This window comes from Ammodytes marinus (assembly GCF_949987685.1).
Source record: "Ammodytes marinus genome assembly, chromosome: 7".
In the NCBI taxonomy this organism is placed as follows: domain Eukaryota; kingdom Metazoa; phylum Chordata; class Actinopteri; order Uranoscopiformes; family Ammodytidae; genus Ammodytes; species Ammodytes marinus.
In genome coordinates this window covers 29,443,922-29,469,158 of record NC_137211.1, presented here as the reverse complement: position 1 = coordinate 29,469,158, position 25,237 = coordinate 29,443,922, and the positions used below count along the sequence as shown (strand labels likewise).

Genomic DNA, 25,237 nt, shown 5'->3' with positions numbered 1-25,237 from the left:
ACATAATAATAATACAATTACATTTAAGTGGATAATTGTGCTCCAGACATTCTATTCTTAATCCCTAATAACATCTACAATTTTAAATATTTTTATTTTTAAAGATAACAGCAGTTACATTTTTTTTATTAAATAATCACTATCGCGTTTGCGGAAATAATATTAATCTCAAAAGGAATCTAGTTGTAGTCTTGCAATATGAGACCCCTGTCTTTTCAAAATGTCACTCTGTGACTGAAAACTAATGACTAGTTGTCTTCAAGTGTGAGTTGATTGTCTTTAGATGTAAGAGGGTTTCAGTCTTCAGTCTTTTCAAAGTCTTTTAAAAGTCCTCTAGTGTAAGCCCAGCATTACCTGCTAAAGAGGAGACTGAAGACAGTAAACAAACAACAACTGAAAGAGGCTGCAGTGAAAGCCTGGAAAAGCATTACAAAAGAAGACTGCAAAAGTTTTGTGATGTCAATGGGTCAAAGGCTCGATGCAGTTATTGCAGGCAAAGGATTTGCAACAAAATATTAAGTCTTATTTACTTTAATTTATTTTAAGTCTATCTGTTCCAATACTTTTGCTCACCTAAAAATGTGGTGTTCCTTTACAAATAATGCTATCTTCTCAGTTGTGTATCAGATCCAGATGTAAATACCTGGAAATGAAAGCTGAAATGTTGATCTATTGTCTTATATTCATATTTTGGTGTCAAACCCAAATGTTTCCTGTCTACAGCAAAAATAAAGGAATTGGCCTCAATGTTCCGATACTTATGGAGGGGACTGTAGGATAGGCTATAGAATGGCATTTATTTGGTGAATCCATGGTTTTGCGTCCCTGAATACAACCTGATTGCAGTTCGCACACGCGCGTGTGTGTGTTTGCACGCGCAACCACGTTCTATGGGACTGTTCATTTGTAACAGAAAGTCGACGTTATGTTGATGTCACGTATTAATCACACACACCTCTGAAAACTGCAGACGTTTGTTTCCTCCCGTGAACGGAGCAGAATGTTTCTCCTGTTGCTTCCGAGAGCAACTGCCGCCCGCGACACAGACGTGGCCGTTGGCAGCAGTTATAGGTCCGTGGTTAGTAGTTTAAAACACAGACTAGCTGCTGCTATGTTTGGCCTCGCGCAACTACTGATCCTGGGTCAGCCACAACGTTAGAGTGACTGTAGTGTAGAGCGGGTGGGATGCACGGGGCGGATCATTCTGCACATGCGTTAATCGCATAAAAAAAATTCACGCATTAATTCCAGAAATGAATCATCCTGCGTTAACGTGTTAATTTTGACAGCCCTAATACAGTGTGTTCCAAATGATTATGCAAATGATATTTTTCTCAGATTTTCCTAAATAGTCGATGCAAATGACAGTCTGTATCATTTTCAAGTCATCAACCGTTAAAGTACGATTCAAATTTTATTGAACAAACCTCCAAATGATAACAGTATTTCTTTCAAAAATAAAAAACTCAAAATGCACCGTTCCAAATTATTATGCACAGCAGAGTTTCAAAACATTTTATAGGTTGTAAAGAAATAAAAATGGTCATTTGTTGAATTTGCAGAATGTGGAGGTCATATTTAGTGAAATCAAAAGCTATTTCAATCAAAAACATCTTAACAGGCCAAGTTACATGTTAACATAGGACCCCTTCTTTGATATCACCTTCACAATTCTTGCATCCATTGAACTTGTGAGTTTTTGGAGAGTTTCTGCTTGAATATCTTTGCAGGATGCCAGAATAGCCTCCCATATCTGCTGTTTTGATGTGAACTGCCTCCCAACCTCATAGATGTTTTGCTTGAGGATGCTCCAAAGGTTCTCAATGGGGTTGAGGTCAGGGGAAGATGGGGGCCACACCATGAGTTTCTCTCCTTTTATGCCCAAAGCAGCCAGTGACACACAGAGGTATTCTTTGCAGCATGAGATGGTGCATTGTCATGCATGAAGATGATTTTACTACGGAAGGCACGGTCCTTCTTTTTGTACCACGGAAGAAAGTGGTCAGTCAGAAACTCCACATACTTTGCCGAGGTCATTTTCACACCGTCAGGGACCCTAAAGGGGCCTACCAGCTCCCTCCCCGTGATTCCGGCCCAAAACATGACTCCGCCACCTCCTTGCTGACGTCGCAGCCTTGTTGGGACATGGTGGCCATTCACCAACCATCCACTACTCCATCCATCTGGACCATCCAGGGTTGCACGGCACTCATCAGTAAACAAGACTGTTTGAAAATTAGTCATCATGTATTTCTGAGCCCAGTGCAACCGTTTCTGCTTGTGAGCATTGTTTAGGGGTGGCCGAATAATAGGTTTATGCACAGCTGCAAACCTCTGGAGGATCCTACACCTTGAGGTTCGCGGGACTCCAGAGGCACCAGCGGCTTCAAATACCTGTCTGCTTCTTTGTAACGGCATTTTAGCAGCTGCTCTCCTAATCCGATGAATTTGTCTGGCAGAAACCTTCCTCATTATGCCTTTATCTGCACCAACCCGTCTGTGCTCTGAATCAGCCACAAATCTCTTCACAGTACGATGATCACGCTCAAGTTTACGTGAAATATCTAATGTTGTCATACCTTATCCAAGGTATTGCACTATTTGACGCTTTTAGGCAGCAGAGAGATCCTTTTTTTCCCATATTGCTTGAAACATGTGGCCTTCTTAATAATGTGGAACGTCCTTCTTAAGTAGATTTTCCTTTAATTGGGCTCACATGGCAAACTAATTATCACAGGTGTATGAGATTAATTTCAATGATCCAAGGCATCCTGAGACACAATATCATACATGAGTTTAATTGAGTTTAAAAAATTTAAAGTTTATGACACTTCAATCCAATTTGCATAATAATTTGGAACACGGTGTATATATATATATATATATATATATATATATAGTATCCTGGTTTTGATCAGGTTTTAGAGCATCCGGGTTATGTGTTGCACATGTAAACATCATATCAGCGTTTTGAGAAACCTGGGTAAACTTTGATTAAAGGCATACTAAGCGATTGTAATCTAGAACACATTTTCAAAATCAGCTAATATCTACTCACCATCCGCTACCTGTCTGTCGTGTGTGCACACTGAAATAACTGAAAATAAAACACACAGTCGCAGTCTGCTAACGGCGATCTAAAACGCCTGGCTCAGAGCCAGCGGCTGTTTATTTTTATGCTAAACGCGGCCAGAACGTCGTGGATCGATGTTTCGGGGAAAGTCCCGGCCACTCGCTATGAGCGTCACATATTGCAGAGGTTACTATAAACATAAACAAATGTCCACCAAGCCTTTGCTGGAGATCGCTTAGTATGCGAAACATGGAAAGACTTCAGGTTTCTGGACATTCCTGGTTGGACCAGAAGGTGTATTCTCTGAGATAGGTACTGAGGCGTGTGGGCCTGTTACCTGAGGTGAAGAAGGTGACACATGGGTTGGGCCAGTGCTGCCTCATCTTGTAGGGCAGCACACCTGGGATGCTCCAGCAGTGCAGGTAGGTGGAGATCCTACTCGCCTGGATGGCCACCAAGTTACCACCCACGCCTACAAAGAGGGTAACATACAGTATATGAGACAAGGCATGATTAGAAAGTTATTTCCCACAGTACACTGCTTTAGAATCAGTTACGCTTAAAGGTCCGCTAAGCAATTCTGGAGAATGTTTGTTGACAAAATAACTTTTTGTCAAATCACTGAATATCTCCTCACAATCTGCTACCTGTCCGTAATGTGTGTGCACTGAACAACAATCTGGTGTTAATACACAGCCTAGGCTCTGTAATTGGGAATGTTTAGATGCTATGGTGGGCTCCCTTTGTTGAAATACCCTTTGTTTACAGAGCCTAGGCTGTGTACTTATGCCAGATTTTTGTTCAGCGCACTCACAATATGCAAAGGAAGCAGATTGTGAGGAGATATTTACTGATTTGACAAAAAGTCATTTTGTCAACAAGCATTCTCCAGAATCGCTGACTCCACCTTTAATCTCTTGCATGGCCGTAGTAATGTCACAAGCTTGGCCACAGCACAGCTAAACTCTGGCCAGTGGATTCGAGGTCCCAACACAAAGCAAAGGCTCCAACCGATGTCTCAGAAAGAGTCAAAAGCAGTGCAACCAGTGTGTAGGGAAGGAAAACCTACCGCATGCAGCTCAACGGTTCCGACAGTGAAATATGACTATGGTTGTGCAAAAACCATTAGGTGTCTTTTTTGAAATTCTGACGGATAATGTATTTCTGACACTGACTATGGAAGGATGTCGGATCGGCTTGATAAATCGTATGCAGATTTTGAATCTGGGCCTACATGTGTGGTCCAAAAGCTCACAAGGGTTAAACACGAGAGATAGAAGATAAGATACTTCTTCTCATTCTGGTGTAAGTTGGACCTAATTTCTTCCAGATCCCGTCATTTTCAATGTCCATTTTAATCTCGGTCTTGACAAGGGTATCTGTGACTAATTCAGTTACGTCGAACACCTTTCCAAGTGTTTAGCCCCCCCCCCCCCCCCCAAAAAAAAAACGGCACAGATGTTCCTTTGGAAGGAGAAGACCGGAGGGAGGTTTCAGTCAAACACAATACTGGTTTATATGCAAGCCAGAGAGGGAAAATGGGAAATTCAAACCAGATTGGTGAATTGAGAGTTTAGCAGAGTGTTAGACACAGAGAGAAAGAGACTGAGAAACAGGAGGAAGATGAGCAGAGGCGAAATGAGAAGCAGCGAGTAGGCTATAGGCGTATGAAAGGCCCTGTCTGCTGTGCCAGGAGCCCAGGACACTGGGTGTGCACCAGCAGGGGTTTATATCCACATCACCTCACAGCCAAACCACTTATTCTGAAGCCTGCCTCCATCTCTTCATGTCTCAGGGCAGTTTTATCGTTCTAAAAATGGCTTGATTTTGGAAAGCCGTTGTGATTTATGTTAATTTTTAATTTACGGCTTTTTAATGTCTTTATATTTGAGGCCAATCCCAATGCTCCAGCACACTAATACAATTGTAGAAACCCTCCATCGTGTGTGCGCTCCGTTCTTCTGGGTCAGTTTGTCACCATGAAAGAAACCACTTTTGTAAGATATCGTGAAAATTATTTAAAAAAAAAATGTAACCCTACATTTTCTATTTTCCTCCCAGGGCTCTGCGCATGCACATGTAGGCTTGTGGACGAATCAAAAGCGTGATAGAATATTGACACGGAACATTCTGATCACTATCCCTTTCCTTTCATTTCATTCTGGTATGTCTTCTGTGTGCCACTTTCTGATTTCACAGCTCTTGAAAGCACACGCTACAATGTTCAGCATTTACTGGGACTTTGTCACGTCTCTGGCAGCCTGACTTTTAACTCTACCAACAGTGTTTTCTACTCAGCAATGCACCAACTGCACCGACCACGCAATGAAGTCAATTGATTAAGCCAGTTGGTATGTCCTGAGAGATAACTGGTGCCAGACATCTCATCTCAATGTCTGGTATGGTGCTCAGAATCAAACAAGAAGCATTCAAGAGCCCCACATGTACTGCTGAATGTTCCTGTTTAAAGCTGGGGTGGAGGATTTGGGTAGAAAATGGCAGTTGGGATAGAGATTAGAATCCAAATACCTCAACTGCTCCACTTGTTCTCTTTGGTCCCTCCCCTATGGTCCCTCCCTGACACGCTCTACACCAAAAAAGTTGTGCCAAAGTGAATGGACAGTCCCAACAGCCAATACGAACAGAGAATCGGAGCCTCGCTCTGATTGGTCAAAGTGTACAGCTAATGTTAACTTTGACCAATCAGAAATCACGGGGCGCTCCGGTGGTGTAGTGGATAGAGCGCGTACCATATTGGCTCTGGCCTTCGTTGCAGTGGTCGCGGGTTTGAATCCGACCCGTGGACCTTTACTGCAGGTCATCCCCCCTCTCTCTCTGTCTCCCCATTTCAACTATGTACTGTCTAACGGCCTCTGCACACATCCTACCTCTACTGCGCGTCTACCTCGCGTCTGCATCTGACTTTTTGTCACTGACCGTGTAATAAACCTAGAGCGGGAACACATCCAACCTCAGACGCACTGCTGATGCGCGTAGGAGGCACGTCTGCAGCGACGCTCCCCTTTACCTCAGGTAAGCCGCGCGTCTCTCTTGGGTCTCTCTGCTTTAACTGATAGAGAAATACTCTGCTGAGAGTCATATTGACTTCATACCGGCAGCTTTCGCTGTAGTTTCACCATTTCCTGGTGTGTCCCTTTCAAAATAAAACTTCCAACAAGCGAAAATGTGAAAAAAAAAAAAAAAAAAAGCAAGCAACGGGGCGCATACTCTGTCCAGACTCAATATTAGACTCAGTATAAATCATATGCATCATAAATGACAGGTAATTACTTAATTTTTAATGGGAATTATCTATGAAAACTCTATGTAGAAAGATAGGGCTTTTAGAAGCAGCGCTGCAGCAGCAGCTGCTGCTGAGACGTTCCATGTGTGTCCGAGAAAAGTCAGAGAGAGGCAGCAGTAAGGTAAGGCGACGCGCTCCAGAGGTAGACGCAGGATGTGTGCAGAGGCCGTAATAAAGCTGAAAAAATCTGATTGAATTGACTATGTACAATAAACTAGAAGTTGTTCGCTCTAATCTAGGCTTCAAACTGCTGACTTCTCCCTGAAGGACTGGGGCATGCAGCTGACAGCTTCCTCTTGGATTGTCCCTCTAGACAAGAATATCCAATAAATGGATAAAATGCAAATGGAACTCTGTTAAAGTACTTAGCGTGGAATCATTTAGCTTCAACGACCTGTCAGCTTACCGTTTATGACGGGCGTAAAGACAGCCATGCCCTTAAAGTTGGGATCACTCACGGTCTTGTCCAATATGAGACCTCCAAAACTGTAATACACAAACACAGAGGGAATCACAACCACATGCAGATATAAGGTCATTATGTTCAGAGGGGTGACTTATTCAACACCTGGATGTATCAGGGCGGTTTCACACCTGATCGTGTGCTTCTAGTTCACTTCCTTGGTTCACACCAGATGTGAGAATGACAAACACAAACAGAATACACCAGAGTTGGTTTGAAAGCTTACTGAGAAACCTCTTCAACAAGGTCTGGGTACTCTTGTTTGGTCCGCTTTAAGTGTGCACTTGAGTACGATTGCTGTGTTCTTACTTGAAACCGAACCAAACACGTCAGGTGTTGAAGCGCCCTTTGACTAAACCTACTCAGATTTTGAATGACATACTGCTTGAAAAAAAAGGGCCAAAAGGTTCAAATTAGTCTGAAATCATCAATTAGTTCTGTAGTGCTCTGCTATTAGAGCTAAAGGTGTTTATACTGATATGTAATGATAATGAGCCTGTATACCTGCTGATGGACATGGCCACTATAACAGGCTGCCACCCTGAGCGCAGCACCTCTCTGATCTGAGGACTCCGTCGAGCCACCAGCACCCACAGGGGGATCAGGGCCAGGAAGAACAGGCACACCAGGGGGGACAGGTACCAGATATCTGTGGGAAAAGGACATCAAGAAATATACTCACACTCCAATACAACATTTAAATTGATGCTCACCAAAGAAAGACAATATCAATAAAAAACTACAGGGGGCGCCTGTGGTGTAGTGGTTAGAGCATCTCTTTAAAAACCCAAAATCTAGATGTTGGATAAAAGCACAGTTCAAATCTTTATTTCATGTTTACAACATATTACTGTCCAAAGACCTTTGATGTATACTAGTATAAGAGAAGACCTGCTAAGGAGCAGACTAGACAAAACAAATACAGGTTCAAATGTTTTTACCTGCAGTGTCTCACCATAAAAGAAAATGACTGCAGGGGGAGATACAGAATGAATAAGAAGAAATCTGAGTTCTGCTGCCATCTTGTGTTCTGGTGTTATCAAAAAATGTTAGAATGTTCCCACTGATTTTTAGTTAATATCAGCAATAAACAGTAGCTTACATTTTTACAAAACACAGACAATGAATAAATGTCCTCTCATTGGGAGAACATGTAGAAATCCAGCAGATGCATGTTGTTGTTGTCGTAATCAATGGAATGAAGCAGTTATGCCTGTAACTGTATTGTATTCTCTGTACCTGTGTATTGATAGAGTGTGGTGCTGATGCCGGCCAGCAGGGACAGTGTGATCAGATCCCCCAGAGAGGCAGCGATGGGCGTGGCCACGTTGTCAGGGTTGATCCCCACCTTCCTGGAGCCGATGATCACTCCAATCATCACCAGGCCTGCAAACACCACAAACAACATAGGATAGAACTCACTCTGAACCAATGTGATGAAAGAATGCATTTAAAAAATATATATTGTGTGTGTGTGTGTGTGTGTGTGTGTGTGTGTGTGTGTGTAAGGAGAGCGCTTTCATCAGGGTTACGAGACTAGCCTGGCTCCACCCGCCTACCTACTTTCGCCCAAATTTCATTTTCCCTTCAGTAGTCAGTCTGGGGTGTATTAGTGGGATCCTGCTCGAATCAGATTTCTGAGTGTCCAATCAGCGAACAGAGCGAGTGGCTGAGAACGATGACGTCGAAGTCACGCTCCAGTTTCAGTTGAATGCTGCGTTCCTTTATACTCGGAACTCGGAAATTTAGGAACTTGGTAGTTCCGAGTTCCGACCTGTCTGTGTTCCAGTGCATCTGCTCGGGAAAGTATGGACGCCTACAACCTTTCTTATCCAAATAACTAAACGTTAGGCTCTAGCAAGTTACCGTTGCCAGGTACCGGTAGATCCATAGACTACAATATGTAGTGAAGACGGAAATTTCCGAGTTCCCAGTACAACTGGAACGCACCGTCAGATGCCGGCTCATGACATACGTCACGACCAAACGTTATGCGATTGGTTGGCTGATCCAGAGTGGCACTGGGCAGATCCAATAGTTTTAAACTTCAACAGACACCTGCCTCCAAGTGAGTGAACGTTTGCCAAATAGAGCAGTTCCAGATCTTCTGTACAAATGAAATGAAGTACGATGGACTGGTTGGACCAAGCTATTACGAGACATCATCGTTCTGAAGAATAGCTTTTAGGTGAAATGTGTCGGGTTTCTCATAGCCCTACTACTATATTTGGCAATGTGTGTGTGTGTGTGTGTGTGTGAGAGTGTTTGTGTCCACGAGCTACACACACCGATACATCCTCAGTCTACAAACTAGAAATATACACTTTATGTAGCACATTATATCTTCCACATTCCAGTCATTCCATGTCCTTTGATCAAAAGTGATTCAGCCTTTCTTGTGTAGAGAGTCTGGGAACCCATTACACCACCACTTCAAGAAGAGAAATTAGCTGTGCATGTGAACATTTATCTCCATGGTCATTTCCATTTAGCTTGAAAAAAATCCATTTATAATTGTCTCACTTGCCAGCTGTTTGTGTGGCAAGTGGTTTTCTGATAAATGCTTGTGCTGCAATGCTGCCCCTTCATCATCACTTCATATTGGTGCATTTACTGTATATATTTTTCTTAGTGCATTTTATGATTAACCTGGGACATTAATGTCAGAGGGTCAGTAGTACACTCTTTGCTTAAAGGAATACGGAACCCATACGGAACCCCTGTTCTATCATTATAAAATCGCTATTATAATATAATGAATGAGGTTTTTCTTCCCTCAGCCTTTCCACAGTCTTCCCTTGGCCCAGCTGTCCTGTTAATCCTGACCCTACATTTTCCCATGTATGATGTCACACATGGGAAAATGAGGGGCGCCCTTAGCTCAGTTGGTAGGGCGCCCCCCCCCCCCCCCCCGGGCCGGGCCCAGCAGCAGACCTGGGTTTGATTCCCGCCCGCGGTCGTCCTCTGCATGTCACTCCCCTCTCTGCCCCATTTCACCTCTGTCTCTCTGCACTATCAATAAAGCATAAAAATGCCCAAAAAATGTATTTAAAAAAACAAAAAACACATGGGAAAATGTAGGTTTAGACAGTGAGGCCATAAAACACTCTTTCTGCCTTTTCTCAGGCTAGGATGAACCGATTTCTAAAATTTTTGCACATTTATACTACATAGGATCTCAGAGTTCAATACACCTTCATAATTCCACCGGCGAAGTAGGTCTTTAATTTTTTGACAGTTTTTAGTGGAAGCCTCTTAATGCCATTACACCGTTCTTACCCTGGAACACAAATGGACATGCACATTCTTCACAGCTCTTCATTAAAATGAACATGACATTCTCTACTTTGATGAAAATATGTCAACTGTCTGGAAACTGTTTCACGGCTTTATTTGATTCTAAATGGTAACAACAATGATAAAACTCTGCGATGATCTCTTAATGAACCTTGTGCGTTATATGTGTCTCCTAATTTGAATCACGTCATCATTTTGTGTGCTACTTTTTTGTGACACATCTAGGAGTCCATCTTTTTGTCTCAAAGAGTTTTTCAAAATGAAACCAGAAATAGGTCAGTTCTCTTTCTATACAGTAGGTTTGTTTCGATGTCTCACTATGGGATATGGCCCATCGCGTATTTACAGAAGGACCAATAACATTACGCATTACGTCATGACATCTGCGTCAGGACCCTACCCCTTTATAATCTCCTGACAGTCACCTCACTGCAGCATGCCTACTGCTGGAGCTAGCGTTTGCTAACCGGATCATCACTCCAGAATTGATAATCCTCTTCTTTCTCTCCCTTTAGCACACCAGCTAAATGGATACAGCTGCAAAGCTACTTCTCCCCAGGGAGCAGACGGGGCTGCACAGCCTCGGGTCGTGGATATGCACAACGTGTGTTAAACTCTCAGCCGAGAAACTGAGCATCCGACTGCTGACTGCAGTGGCGGAAGCACCGCGGTCCTGTTACGAGGGGAAGAAATAACCCCAGGCTAAATGAGGCCGTATGGGACGAAATAACCACCATCGTGGATATCTGAACATCCAGCACTGCGCTGTACAAGCTGTGTGGAAGTGTATGTCCATGTTGGTGCTACAGGAAATGTGTCTAATAAAGAGAGGGAAGTCATCCTAGACATCCCCATCGTCCCGGATGGTATTTTTGGCTCTACTTTGGCCTCCATGCAAAAGATGTGCGAGGCCAAGAAGAAAGATGACAAAGCTTTGCAGCTCTGTCTCAACCAGCAGCACAGCCACCTGCCAGGCAACCATTCACAGGTGGTCTCCAGAAGTGGCCCGCCTGCTTATTCATGTTACAACCGGGGTTACGGTTATGAGTCACCTAAAGTTTTATTGAACTTGTGATGATGATGACACAGACACATGCACACCCACACACACATCCCCGGTTCCTTACCTAGGGAAAGAGCAGCTAAGAAGGCAGTGGTGATGCTGCTGGCACAGAGAACGGCCGCCTGGTCCAGTTCTATTCCTCCTCTAGAGATGGCCCCTAAACACACAGCTGCCACCGCGGCCAGGAAGCCCACCACTGTGGCTTGAACCTGAAGAAAATGATAGTTGACAGGACATTATCATGACACTCAATTAAAGTGTGATAATGAATATTGTACAGTACCCTGATATTTACCTAGGGGCTGCAACCAACAATTAGTTTCATCATTGATTATGTTGTTGATTATTTTTCTCAATTCATCATTTGGTCGATAGGACACAGAAAAATGGCCGTAACAATTTCCTACTGTCCATGGTGACATCCAACAAACACCTCTAAATCCACATACACTCCCTTTCCAACGATACAAACCAATACCAAACCAATGTAGGTTTGGCTGTTTCTGCTTGAAAATGTATCAATATCATCAAATTCAGAATAAGCATATATTTACAAAGAACAACGAAATAGATAGGGTGAAACATTAAATATATTGCCTTTGCATTGTTTTCAAATTGAATGTATGTGAAAAAGGATTCAAAAGTTATCAGATGCTGTTTTATATTCTGCTTTACAAAGTGCCCCAACTTTTTGGGGAATTGGAGATGAAACTCTTTTAAGATTCTTCTGCATAAATGACATGTTTTGGCAGTATACTCCACTGCCACTATAGCTGAGAAACTATGTATAACACCTATAACATTAAACACAAAATGCATTTGACAACAGGTTCCCTTAATGGATGTATTGATTCGCCGATTCATTTAAACTGAGCACAGTAAGCTTACAGTGAGCATGTAGTGAGTTACCTGTATAAGAGCCAGATTGCTGCACACCATTGTCCACTGTTTATCAGGGTCGTCCATTTGGCCTGTGTTGGCCTAAGAACAAGGAGATAACACCAGTCATGTTAAACATAATGTAAAAGGCTAAATCTGTATCTATATCAGTGTATCATTCAAGTTGAACAGGTTTGACAAAGTTTTACAATTACATGTTTATATGGAATATTATAGCTCATTAATAAAGAGCCATCCTAAAAGGACCAGGCAAGATCCATCTATGTTTAATAATGGTACCATGTTGTCATTTGATCTTGAAAGGTTTAAAAGATACAAAGGTGTTACCTTGTACTGAATCAGTTGTGCATGGTGCATTCAAGTACTGTGGTAAATCTAAGTTGTGGATTGAAATATGATCCGACATGAGGGCCTAGCCCTTCTTACAGCAGTGGAGAGGCGAGCAGCCAGGGTCATCTCCAGGTTTCCTTTAAGTCCCACCAGTGCAGGAACCAGGATGAAAATTTCTGTTATCACCTTGAACACCTCCCAGTGCTGGAACACACACACACACACACACACACACACACACACACACACACACACACACACACACACACACACACACACACACACACACACACACACATACACACATGCAACATTTTAATATTGTATCAACACTTACACAGCAGTGCAAAAAGACACAAATTTTATTTCTAAAGAAAATTGTCAGCTTTCTCAGCCTCCGTAGCTGTCTTGATGATTCATTTCAATAAGCGCTAGGGCTGAACTAAAACATCGATACGGCAATATATCGTGATATTTGTTTCTGTGATACCTGTATCATATCATCAGCTCCAGTATTGATATTTTAGAGAGAAAAAAAATGCAGGTTTTGAAGGGGTTGTGAACTACAACCTCTGCTCATGTAGATGTCACTAGTTGCCTGGATTTGCCGGGTTTTGAATTTGAATTAAAGTTTGTGCTCATTTATCAATATAATGTGATCTACTAAGAACACCCAGATCTTACACAGCAATTTGTCATTGTCAATTAACTATTTGGAATATCACAATATTTTGCAATATACATGGTATCGCAATGTAACATGTTATATCATATTGTGAGCCATGTATCGTGATGCCTATAGTATCGTGAAGCCTTGCCAATACACTAATAATAAGCACGTCATATATTCTACACTAACCCACTGGCCTACTTTCCCTGTGTCCACATCCCTGAGCACGCTCTGACATCACACCACACAGGTTCACTGGGTTTAGCACGACGCACAGTTCAGAGTCTGCATCATCATTTCTGACTACAACTCCAGTTGGCAAGTCCAACACGGTTTGGCCCTTTAAATAGATTCACGTATAAATGAACAACGAGGCTGCCAAGAGCAGAGGAGGGCAGGGATGGAGGGAGCAGGCCAGGAAATGGAGGAAGGAAAGAGGAAAAAGACTCAGTTAAGACATTTTTTATAACCAATTTTCAGTGGAAAAAATCACATAAGTCCAGTCACATTAGTTGTGTCCTATACAATGTTTTGTTTAGCAGTTCTTTATAGAGCTGCAATGGCGTGGAATCTTGTGTATAAAAGGGCAACTTCTCATTGAGTCAGGTGTGCATTGTATTAATGGTGGTACATTTAGGTGTTAAGGTACAAACTGTAATACTTTACAGTAGCTACAAAGAATGTTCAGTTTGTGTTGATTCTAGCGTCCTCTTTGGACTAAATCGGAAGTGTGTTTTAACGACACCAGTGCCTGCTGTCCTAAATATCTTTGCTAGCGCCTGCATTTGATAAGTGAGTGAAAGAGAGACGGCAGGATGCATGGCCATGAGGTAATGTGTTTATATTTATATAACGCTTCTCACAGCAGTGAGAAACCAGGGTCATTACTTGTTTTCTTAACAGGAGCAGTGTGGGATACTCACTTATCTTAAAGTACTGACAGTCAACCCCAGGAGCAGACTGATTAAATAAACTCAAGTAGAAGCTACATTGAGTTATAGGAGCTAGCAAACTAGCGGCTAGCCCAGAGGTGCTGTTTGCTATTTGTCTCTTTAAACAGTTGCAATCGGTGAAGCACAATGAAAAAACTAAAGGCAAGGGGTACAGCTAAGAAAATATGCTAGTGAGCTAGCATGCTCCCCGAAAGTTATGAATGTCATGTTCTAGAATAATTGAAGAAAATAAGAAGAATGTTCTAAATATATATTTCTCTTGTGCTTGAATACAACCATTGACACAATTTCCGATTCTTGAATTGTTCTTGACAGCAACTAGGCAGTGACAGTGAGGTTTATGGGGGCTAAACTAGGACAGGGGGATACAAAGTAGTGCTTCCTTTGTGCCTGTGTGTCTATTTATACTTATAGCTCTCATGTTGTGGACCGGCGGGTCTGGCTGACGGCTGTCACGTTGGGAGTCCATCTTGGGACATGGCCCACTTGTGCCATTACATGATGCTGCTTGAGTGTGGGGGTCTAGAAGCCAAGATAACTTAACACTTTACACTAGAGCTACTCTCCACGTCTCAGGAGAGAAAAACTAACAAACTAAAAGCCAAAAGGAATTAGGATTCTGATATTAATACTTACAATAATTTTATCACTAGCATGTGAAGTTTTTACTTTAGAATTTTCAGAACTGTTCAAGCTACATGTAAGTTACACTAATGTAAGAAACTGTAAAGTTGTTAATTTTCTTGAACCTCTCCTTCTGTCTGACCTTGTTTCCTTCAACCTCCAACAAAGTATTAAATTATCTTATATCCCAAAGCTCTCCTCTCCCTCACACATCCAAATTCGATTTTAAATAAGCTAAGAAAGATGAATGTAACAAACGGCTCCAATCTGTTGCACAGAAAACAGCAGCAGGACTATTGTGCCTTCAGTAGCTGCATTGATATTTCCACTAATTCATAAATCCAGTTATCTGTGTCTGTACAAGGAACACTACTTTACACAACACAACAATTTAACCATCACTTGATATTCACAAAAAACTTATGAAAAAGACACTGTGCTTAGTGGCAAGAGAGCTGGCCGAATCATGAAGCAAGTGGATGAGACTGACAAATAGCTTAGAAAGCCCAATCTCAGTCTGTCCTTTATTCATATATGTGGATAAAATGAAAATAATGCCAGCTGAGACCATTTTAGCCTGAGTAAGTAAAGTCAATCTGTGCCTCTCACTCCAGTGTCTATCCATTCCTCATACACCAATCACTCTTATGCAGCTGTTTGTATCCCAGAATGTACACAAGTACCCATCTTTACTAATGATTGATTAATCCATGCCACCGTGATAAACAGTAGAGGTATCGATAAATGTTAAGGACCAAGAGTTGGCATCAAAAGCATGCAGTTCGATTATTATCTTTAATTCATTTTTAATCAGAAAGATTGCACTGGTGCAGTCTAGCGTATCACTGCCAATCGACTCCACTTGCGCGAGTTGGCCAATCTATGCTTGAAAGAAAGTGCAAAAATAAACGGCTGACTGGCGGCAAACTAAAGCAGCATAAGAGAGCATCAATCTAGCGCGCATTGAACAGATATTTAGGTTAGCATTTATATATCTGGAGAAAATGCTTTTTTCATCTGACCCCCAGTGCAGCAGTACAATAATGACATCGGCACAGATGAACTATGCCGAAGTACCCCATACAACCAAACATCTAAAATACTGAACTATCCCTTTAATATTCGATGTATTTTGACATGTAAATCAAGTGTCTTTGTTTCAGCAAAAGCCAAGGTTTGGCACAATTACAATAAAGCCCCTCTCTCTCTCTCTCTCTCTCTCTCTCTCTCTCACAAACCAAACTTGCATATCAGACTGTCATACTATTGAGCTGTCAGACTTACGAACCCTCTGACTTCTGGCATATGCACAACAAAGCAAGGTGGAATGTGAAATACTTTTTTTATAGCTAAGTTGTCACAGCAACATTATTTCCTGAACCGTAACATACTGTATTTGCCGCATGCAAACAGTGTAAAAAACAACATCTTATATCTTATATAATTTTAATTGAAATGAAACCGGGTGTTTTGCAGAATTGATCAAAAGCTAGGTTTTTGTACGGTGATAGGTTTGTTATCATTTGAGAATTTTAGATTCTCATTTAATGAAATCTTATTTTCCTTTAAGCATTTTTTGATGAAAGGTATCAAAAATGTGCTGAAAGTTATTCTACTCTGGAATCAAGACATGTCAGATAGGGGGCGCCTTTAGCTCAGTTGGTAAGGCGTCCCCCTCCCGGGCCGGGCCCAGCAGCGGACCCGGGTTTGGTTCCCGCCCGCGGTCGTTCTCTGCATGTCACTCCCCTCTCTGCCCCATTTCACCTCTGTCTCTCTGCACTGTCAATAAAGCATAAAAATGCCCAATAAATATCTTTAAAAAAAAAAATGTCAGATATGTCAGATAATACCCATCACTATTCATCCACCTATCTATCAATCGCTCCACAAATGTTTTTTTTTTCTCTTAGATTTCCATACTTGTATAAGGTCCATAACAATACCGGCGGAGACCATTCCAAGCCCTGACACCAGGTACGGCACTATGATCTGGGTGGCAATGACCCAGGAGCTCTCTGGTAGGAAACCGTGTTCTGATCGAGTCAACTTCCATGTGACGCCACGTAGCTTCTTGCCCTGGTAGCGTAGCTCCAGCTCTAGACGAGTCACCACCATGTTGAACGAGGTGCTTACACAGTTCTTACTTAGTTATCCCATGGTAAGAGTAACATAATTCCAAACGTAAAGGGAAAAGCTGCCTCTGATCTGTCGGAATAGACTTGGTTGGAGTTTTTCCTCCTGTCTGAAGACGTGAGAAAGGTGAACAAATAACAAACACAACTATTTTGTTGTCCTTGGTCTCGAAAGAGCAAAGGCAAATGTTTCAAGTCGTCGTCAAGGTCTTTTTTGAAGAACTGAGGGATAGGATTTGTGAATGTAGTCTAGTTCTGCACTTGAGGAAGTGACGGGCCATTCCTTTATTGTTCTTGACACTCAAAAAGTTAAAGAATTTAGAAGTCAAGAGAAACGAGTCAAAGAGCGTCACTTAATTTAAAGCCGGAAATTGAGGCCAATTTAGCGTGGCATTTTTAGGCCCAATGGTGAGTCAGCACAGCAGTGATGAGGTATCCATTTATCAGCACCCCTGGGGAAGACAATTCACACCATTTTCTTAATCATAGCTCAATGGTTCTCTTATGAGCAGGTGCCTCCAGATTGGCTGTCAGAGGTCTGACTCTAACAACATGCCTTTTTTTCAATAAAGACCGGTAAGAAGATGTCGTTAACATCCACAATACAGAATGAACCTGACTACGAAGTGTTCAGGTATGCTAATAGATGAAGTAAGAGTTTCTCCCATCTCCTCCAGAAATTCGATCTTGTCCCCAATAATTCTAAATGGAGTTTATTGTATAGCTGGATGAATGTGATGGTCCTCAATCCATTTAATCCAGTAGTTTGAAATCCACTTGACCTCCGAGGGTGAAAAGGCACAGGTGTATCCTTCCACACCATAAGTTCAATCACCTTTGTATGATGATTGACAGCGGTAAAAAAAGATGGAAGAATAGTCCCCAAAAAGGTGTCGGATAAGGGAGTAGGAATCAGCACTGTTCCTTTTTGTGTTTCAGTGTCGAGCATTCATGTCCAGCTGGGCTCTTGTGTGCCAGGGCTCGAGAGAACAAACAGGGGCACTGTGTGATGTCACTGAGTGGTTCCGAGAGCTGCACTGTCCAGATGCAGCAGGCTGTGGAGTGCTGTCAGCTCCAGGATAGTCCTGTGCTCTGCTCTGTGACGTAGCAGAGAAAGAGGCAGGTCTGTCTGCGCGCTGCCCCAACATGCAAACTCATGAAGGAAACGACCGGCTCACTCTCTCTCTCTCTATTCCTCGCTGCGTGTCTGTCTGCGTCTGGTCCTTCCTCCCTTGTGTTCTACGCCGGCCCTGCCTTTCTCTCTCTCTCTCTCATCCCTCTCTTTTCCTGGTCTCGCTCTCTCTCTACATCGTGACTCATTCTCTCTCTCTCTCTCTCTGTCCTCTCTCCTTCCATCCATCCCTCCCTCCGGTCCACCGGCTTTATGTTTGCTGTGATCCTATTACAGGCCCCCGATATACTGCGACTCCTTGTTCGTCGCACGCAAGGTGAAAAAAAAAGCATAATGTACAAGAAGCTTCCTTAAGCTCGACTAAAATATTAATTTCTGAGGCACTTTTAAGGTCACAGGATTATACAAATCTCTTCTCTCTTAAAGGTGTAGTCACGTACCCGTTCACAGAGAGCTTACATAGCCTAACTGTATTTACTTTTCAGTGCACATACACAGATCAGACAAGTAGCAGATCATGAGGAGATTTTCACTGATTTTGACAACAAGCGTTCTCCACCTTTAACCCCTTTTCTTACACCTGTCAATAGTGCTGTCTCTTTATCTTCTGAACAGAGTCTATTGTTTTCCTCACAATATTATCAAATCATTCACTTGATTACTTGGAAAGCAACTGCAACCTGCTGGCAAACATAAGATGTACAACGTAACCTGGGAATGCACATCACGTCAGTCATTATTTGACATGTATTGACATTAACAGCAGCATCAAACAGCATAGAAAAATGGAACATGAAATAAACCTTTTGAAAACCTGAAACTCTGCTAGTCCAATGTTTTCCAAATTTTTACTGCTTTTACCGGCAGCTCTTCTTCTTTAACGTTGGCAACCAGCGTAAATATATCAACGTCATCTTCCTACTGTTTGTTTACCTGCACGTCAGGCCGTCTGCGCTACATGATTGAGACTCAAATAAATGAATAAAAAAAAAGATTTATGTTAAAAAACTCAAATCTATTCAAAAAGTCATTCCATGATAAATCATGATTCTTTAGCGAATCTATTTCCCCCCCCCCCCACCCCTACAGTTTAGTGTCCTTGTTGTTTTTGTGTTTCCATTCAGATAGGCTGCTCTAAATGTCCTTCTTTGTCCCCTACGCTATGAGACACAGCACTCAGTTCAACTCATGACTAACGTGTCTTTATCAGATGGTAGGTAACAGATAGTGTAGAGAAGGTACTGATGCAGAGAGGAGATACTGATGAGCAACAGATGGAGTCAAGGTAATGAGGACAGACAGGCAGACATAGGAAGATACTCTTCATAAAGCATGCAGCAGTGTGTGTGATTTCCCTCAGACCAGACGCCTGGCATGATACAGACACAACCGGATCACTCATACACTGATGTACGCGCATGGACACGCACACACACACGCACGCGCACACACTTACACGCACACACCTACCTCCTACAGTATATAGCTTGAGTTTTCTCTCTGAGCATCTATAAAGCAAGAAACGTCTGTCTGTGTGTCTGTGGCTCGCATATCTCTCTGAGTTTTGGTCAGATCGGCATGAGCTTCCGGATATTGCTTAAACACAGCACGAAAGTGTGCATCCTTCATCCTTCATTTTGAAGTTGTAGAAGTTATCATATTTATATCATGCTGGCGAATAGTAGCTTACGTGCGCACAGAGCCGACTAAACCCCGCCTCCCTCTGACGAGCGACACACACACACACACACACACCAGACCGACACAGCCTTACTTCCTCAACAACTCCTCATCAACTCCTCATCTGCTCCACCTGTCCACTTTAGTGGTAAAGACTGCACTTCACGCTATTTTCACTATAATAATACAGCACGGTCTCGGATGCTTCCACAAAATGTTTTATATCCGTTTAAAATCTAAACTGAAAGGCCGAGCGCGACCGCGCGCACACAAGTCCCCCCCCGCCCCCCCCACACACACACTGCTGCCTGCTACTGACACAGTAACGTTAATTGACAGTTATCCAAACTCTGTCTTATCTTTCAAATACCTAACAGTAGCCTAATGGTAATGGGGTTGACCATGTTGTCATGGCGTGCAGCATAGCCTCCTTTTTTACACAGTGCAGCCATTTACTATATAGGCAACTGATTGTAAGTTTGAGTGCATTGTGCAGTATGGATGGCAGTTTTGGCGCTTTTCCACCGCAAATGTAGCTCGACTCGACTCAACTCGACTCAGTTTAACTTGGTTTGGTAGCAGCACGGGTCGTTTTCCACCGAAAATAGTACCTCCTGAACGTGGGCGGGGTTGTCGTAAGGGGCTGAAAGCCAACTCCGGAGTCAAGTAGCAAAGCAGAAATTACGAGCAGTTGTTGCACTATTAACTGAACCAACCGCCAAAAACACGGATGAGAAATGTTTAAGAAAATACTCCCCTTGTATCTGTTTGCTAAAAGAAGTAGAAGAATATTGCTACGGGCCGTTAAAAGGGAGGGTTTGTGTCCTGATGTGTGACTGCCACACAGCTGTAGGGATGCGTCACGTACATCCCTATGCACGTAAACACGGGCATGATAAAGTTGACTGTTAAGTGCTTGTTTCAGGATACGTGTTTTCAAATGCAAGCCGTGTCTCAGCCTGAATATTTTATTGAGGTAATCAGTGCAGTCCGAGGCTTGTAATGTAATCGCTCGCTATCATGTCTGTCCCAGCTTGCTGCTATAGGCTATTTAGCCTAGCTGCTATGTCTCCTCTCGTATGTTCAAAGTAACTTCCCCAACAGCCAACACAACTGGGTGAGCTTAGCGAATATATGGAGAGAAAAAAATCGGGTCTGTGATGCAAATCAAATGAAAGCGAGCCAAAGAAGGCTGCACACGGCGAGACAAAATACACATAAAAGTCCCGGAGAGTTGTTGAGAATCAAGGGGAGAATAATCAACAGAATGAAGCCGGCAGACGGTAGTCTCTGGCCAATCAGCGGCCGGCCGTCTGCCGACGTCACCTTTTAGCTCGACTCAGCTCGCTTGGACCCTAGAGCAAGGCGATACTAAAAAAGCAGCCGCTAGCAGGTACCAGGTACCATGAAATTGCGGTGGAAACGCCAAAAATGCGAGTTGAGTCGAGTCGAGTCGAGCTGATACCATGCGGTGGAAAAGCGCCATTTGCAAGGTACCATAATATCAGATTGTATAGGTAACACCTGTACAGCTCGATTCTTCTTTAGGATTCAACACTTAATTAATTAACACACTTTCTGTTTCATTTCACTGAACAAAACACATGGAATTAGTTTGTGGTTATCTTTACACAATACACTAAGGAATGTTGCCCTACTCTATAGCCAACTTCTACAAAGTAACTTACTGATAATAACCTTCAACAGTGTAAAATTAGCCATCACTGATAGCAGCCAAATGTACTGTCTAATATGTTTCTTTGTTTACCTGCTTCCTACGGGCACTGCACTAGTACAGTATAACCCACTGCAAATATTACCACCTGGCATTATTGTGAGGGCCAGTTTTCTCAACTAACACCTGAACCATAATCCTTTATCTACCTTTACACTCTATCAACCTTGAGATACACTCTTGCAGATCAATTTCATTATAGAATGAACTACCAAAAAACACCTAGCATTAATAGCAAATACACCTTTAAAAAGTCTGCAAGAAAACATTACTCAAACCTGGGATATTGTGAATCCATATGTAATGTATATAGATATTTATTTAATGTTTTCATTTTATTCTTATATTTTTTTTTGTTATAGTTATTTGTAATTCTGAAGTTTTTGAATCATATAGTTCTTTATTATTTGTCTATTTCCTCTTAGTTTGACATAATGTCAAACACGTGATTGCCTGTGGTCTAGATTTTATGTTTCAGACCCCAGCAAGACTAGCTTTCACTCCGGTGTGTTGCTAAAATCGCGTCTGCATTTCAGCTATTATTAGACCAATCAAACGTATCATCAGCAGCTATTTGTTGTCCTTTTTTAAGGCTAATGTCTGTATGAATTTCACTGAATCATGTTTAAACACAATGTAATGTCCAAAATATCCACCATCAAGCTGACGCCATCAGTTCATGAATATTCAGCAGGATGAACCCCTTGAGATCAATCATCTCATTTAACATGTTAACTTGGGCTGTCAAACGATTAACATTTTTAATCAGATTAATCACAGGATCCTGTGGATTAATCACGATTAATTTTACCATTTGAAATATACAAGAAAAATTCGAATTTTCTCCGTATTTTGTTGTATGAACGGAAAGATAAATGACAGAAGGTACATTTAAAATTAGTATTTTTATTAATTGAAAATCCAAATGATGGTTTTAATACTGAAAATAAATTTAAATCAAACTAAAATATATACCTACCATACCATAATTCAATTAGTCTGTCTCTTTACTATGTCTTTGGGCAAATATAGGCTATATAATGGCATTTATTTGGTGAATCTATAGTGCATTCTTGAATACAACTTGATTACAGTCCGCGGTGTGTGTGTGTTTGTACGCGGGACCACGTCGTAGGGGACTGTTCATTTGTGCCAGGAAGCCGACGTTATGTTTATGTCTAATCACACACACCTCTGAAAACTGCAGACATTTGTGTCCTCGCGGGCTCTGAACAGAGCGGACAATGTTTCTCCTCCTGTTGCTTCGACTTCAAATGCCACCAGCGGCAGTTGATTTTATATAGGCCTACTATCTATGCCCGCGACAAATACGGGGCCATTAGCAGTTTAAACACGGCACGGGCTAACGTGCTGCTATGTTTGGCTGCGCGCAGCTGCTGATCCTGGGTCAACCACAACGTTAGAGTGACTGTAGTGAAGAGCGGGTGGGATGCACGGGGGGGGTGGGATGCATTCTGCACATGCATTAATTGCGTTAAAAAAATTAACTTGTTAATTACAGAAATTAATCACCCTGCGTTAACGCGTTAATTTTGACAGTCCTAATTTTAACACATAAAGATAGTACAAAACACAAAATACATTCACACACATACAAAGCTCTCCAACACTACTAACTGACCAGACACCAACTAAACCTTGTAGATTCGTGTTACAACTGTCTCAAAGCCAGTGTCATGAGCCAGGACTCCACATTTTTACCAATGAATTTTCAAAACTTTTCCATGGCTTTTCCATGCCATTTTACCCAATTTCCATAACCTTATAGCTTTGAAAGCATTTTTCTTGAGCCATGTGTTAAATGTGCAGTTCGAAAGCCCCCTCGAAAACGAGATGATACATCTCAAGGGGCTTATCCTTAAATACAATTTTTGAAATGAAATTGAAATACATTGTTAAAGACACTCTTTTAACAGATTAGCAAACTGCTAACTAAGCTGAGCTGCGATAGATTTTAAAACAATAGTAATTCAAGGACCAATAAGCCGTACATGTTTTTGGGGATTTTTCTAGCGAAAAATGTGTGTGAATTCAATTCATTTTCCAAAGCATCCGGTAATTCCAAACCATTTCCCCATAACCTTTCCAAAATGTCATGACTGTGCATGGGAAGACCTTTCTGAGCGTGTACTGACTCACCTGCACACTGTCCAGCACCATGCCGGCCATCACCATGCCCATGCCCGCCAGCAGGTAGGGGAAGAGCACCTGGAGACACACGGCTATGGAAGACTCTTCCTCCACTTTGTCCACCTTAGGCCTCTCCTCCACAGGCTTCTTAGGAGGAGCCTGGGGGGGCGCGGGGGGTAAGAGCAGCTCATCCTGCCCGTCTATGGAAGCATCCACGTGGGAGCTGGGACTCTCACCGGGGCCCTTCTTCTTAGCGCGGGACTTTTTGCTCTTTTTCCTCTGGCGGGTCTGTGGAGGTTTATCCTCACCGGGCATGATGGCAAGAGAGGTCGTTTAACCTGGGGGAGACAGGATGAAAATGGGATATTCCATGCATCAAGTTTGCGAATTAGATCAGCGAAAATGGCCAACTTCTTGTAAATCTCAGTTAAAAATCCACTTTTATCAGAAGGCCTTTTTTACTTTTTAAAACTTAGTTTTAATGAATGTTCTTGTAGTTTTGCTTCTATTTTGTTTTAACGTTGATGGTTTTGGGAACTTTGCTTTGATGAATTTAATGCTGTTTCTGCTTTGATTTTATTGTGTAAATGTTTTGATCGTCTTTTTAAAACACTTTCTTAACCCATTGATGACTATGGCAATCTAGGATGCATGTCCTTAATGCCTGAGGGTTTTCTGAAAAAATAGTACGAATTGTCAAGTCTACCAAAACCTTAATATCTAAGCCTGTGTAGCACATAGAAACATGAAATAAAATACATTTAAAAGTTAAGGTTCACAGGTTTTATTTAAACATGCTCCCTTAGCGCTTACACACCAACAAATTTTTCTAAAAATCGTCAAAATTAGATGGGGGAGAAAAAAAAGAATAAATAATATAAAATATTTAGTGTGATTTTCGTCAGTAGCCTATAGTGGACCTTGATTCTGCGCACCAAACGCCACTAACTGTTCTGTAATACACTATCGCTGACACAGCCGGCTTATTTTTTTTTATTATTTTGTTTTATTTTTTAGATTGATGTGATTTTCGGCAAACCACACAACTTTTGGGTGGTCACGTGGTCTTAAAAAATCAACAAAACCCACCTCATGTGTATTTGAACCAATGACAGTGCATTCTATGCTGCGCATGCCATGAAAATTAGATAAAGTAACAATGCTGCACGATGCAGCATCAGGCAGGAGAGGCAATGTGGCATCGCGCAGCAGCCGTCATCAATGGGTTAAGTAACTTTCTGTTGTAAGGTGCTATACAAATAAAGAAGGCCTGTCAGACCTGTCATACATGATCAAAATATTTGTAATATGTAAATAAACTTTGAGTGCGGTTTCCTATTTGAGACCGTAGACCTTGTGTGCCCGGTATGAGCCTGATGACACTGTGTACGAAAACGGGTCGATCTTAAATAAAAGATATGCTGCAAGTCCCTCATGTCATGTGTCACATTTGCGTCACAGTCTGTCACTTTATGTGTTTGTGTCCCTGTCTTTGTATTGTTACCCTGTGTTTGCTGTTTTACTTTAACTTGTCTCTTTTTGTGAATAAATATCACACTATCATTCTACCGTTGGGAATATCATGGATAAAGGAAATGTCTGGCTGTGTATTCTATTAAGATCAAGATTGCTTAGAGCAAGCGGAAAAACTCCAATACACTCTGGGAAAAGTAGGCTACATAGCTGTTTTCACGGGTGAAACTCTAGGATTCACTTGTAGAAAAAATGTA

General features: G+C 42.0%; 1 protein-coding gene across 1 annotated transcript in view; it reads right to left on the bottom strand.

Moving 5' to 3' along the window:
- The window catches only part of LOC307252865 (solute carrier family 41 member 1-like), a gene marked incomplete at both ends in the record, with an annotated part of 35,053 nt that extends 11,231 nt beyond the window's left edge, over positions 1-23,822 (bottom strand). Inside the window, 8 exons of the mRNA XM_080030687.1 lie at positions 3,411-3,545; positions 6,784-6,863; positions 7,345-7,489; positions 8,080-8,226; positions 11,265-11,409; positions 12,110-12,181; positions 12,527-12,634; positions 23,517-23,822. Of these exons, the coding sequence (XP_079886813.1) occupies positions 3,411-3,545; positions 6,784-6,863; positions 7,345-7,489; positions 8,080-8,226; positions 11,265-11,409; positions 12,110-12,181; positions 12,527-12,634; positions 23,517-23,822 (1,138 nt within the window). The remainder of the gene's footprint in view (positions 1-3,410; positions 3,546-6,783; positions 6,864-7,344; positions 7,490-8,079; positions 8,227-11,264; positions 11,410-12,109; positions 12,182-12,526; positions 12,635-23,516) is intronic.
- Positions 23,823-25,237: the final 1,415 nt, after the last annotated feature.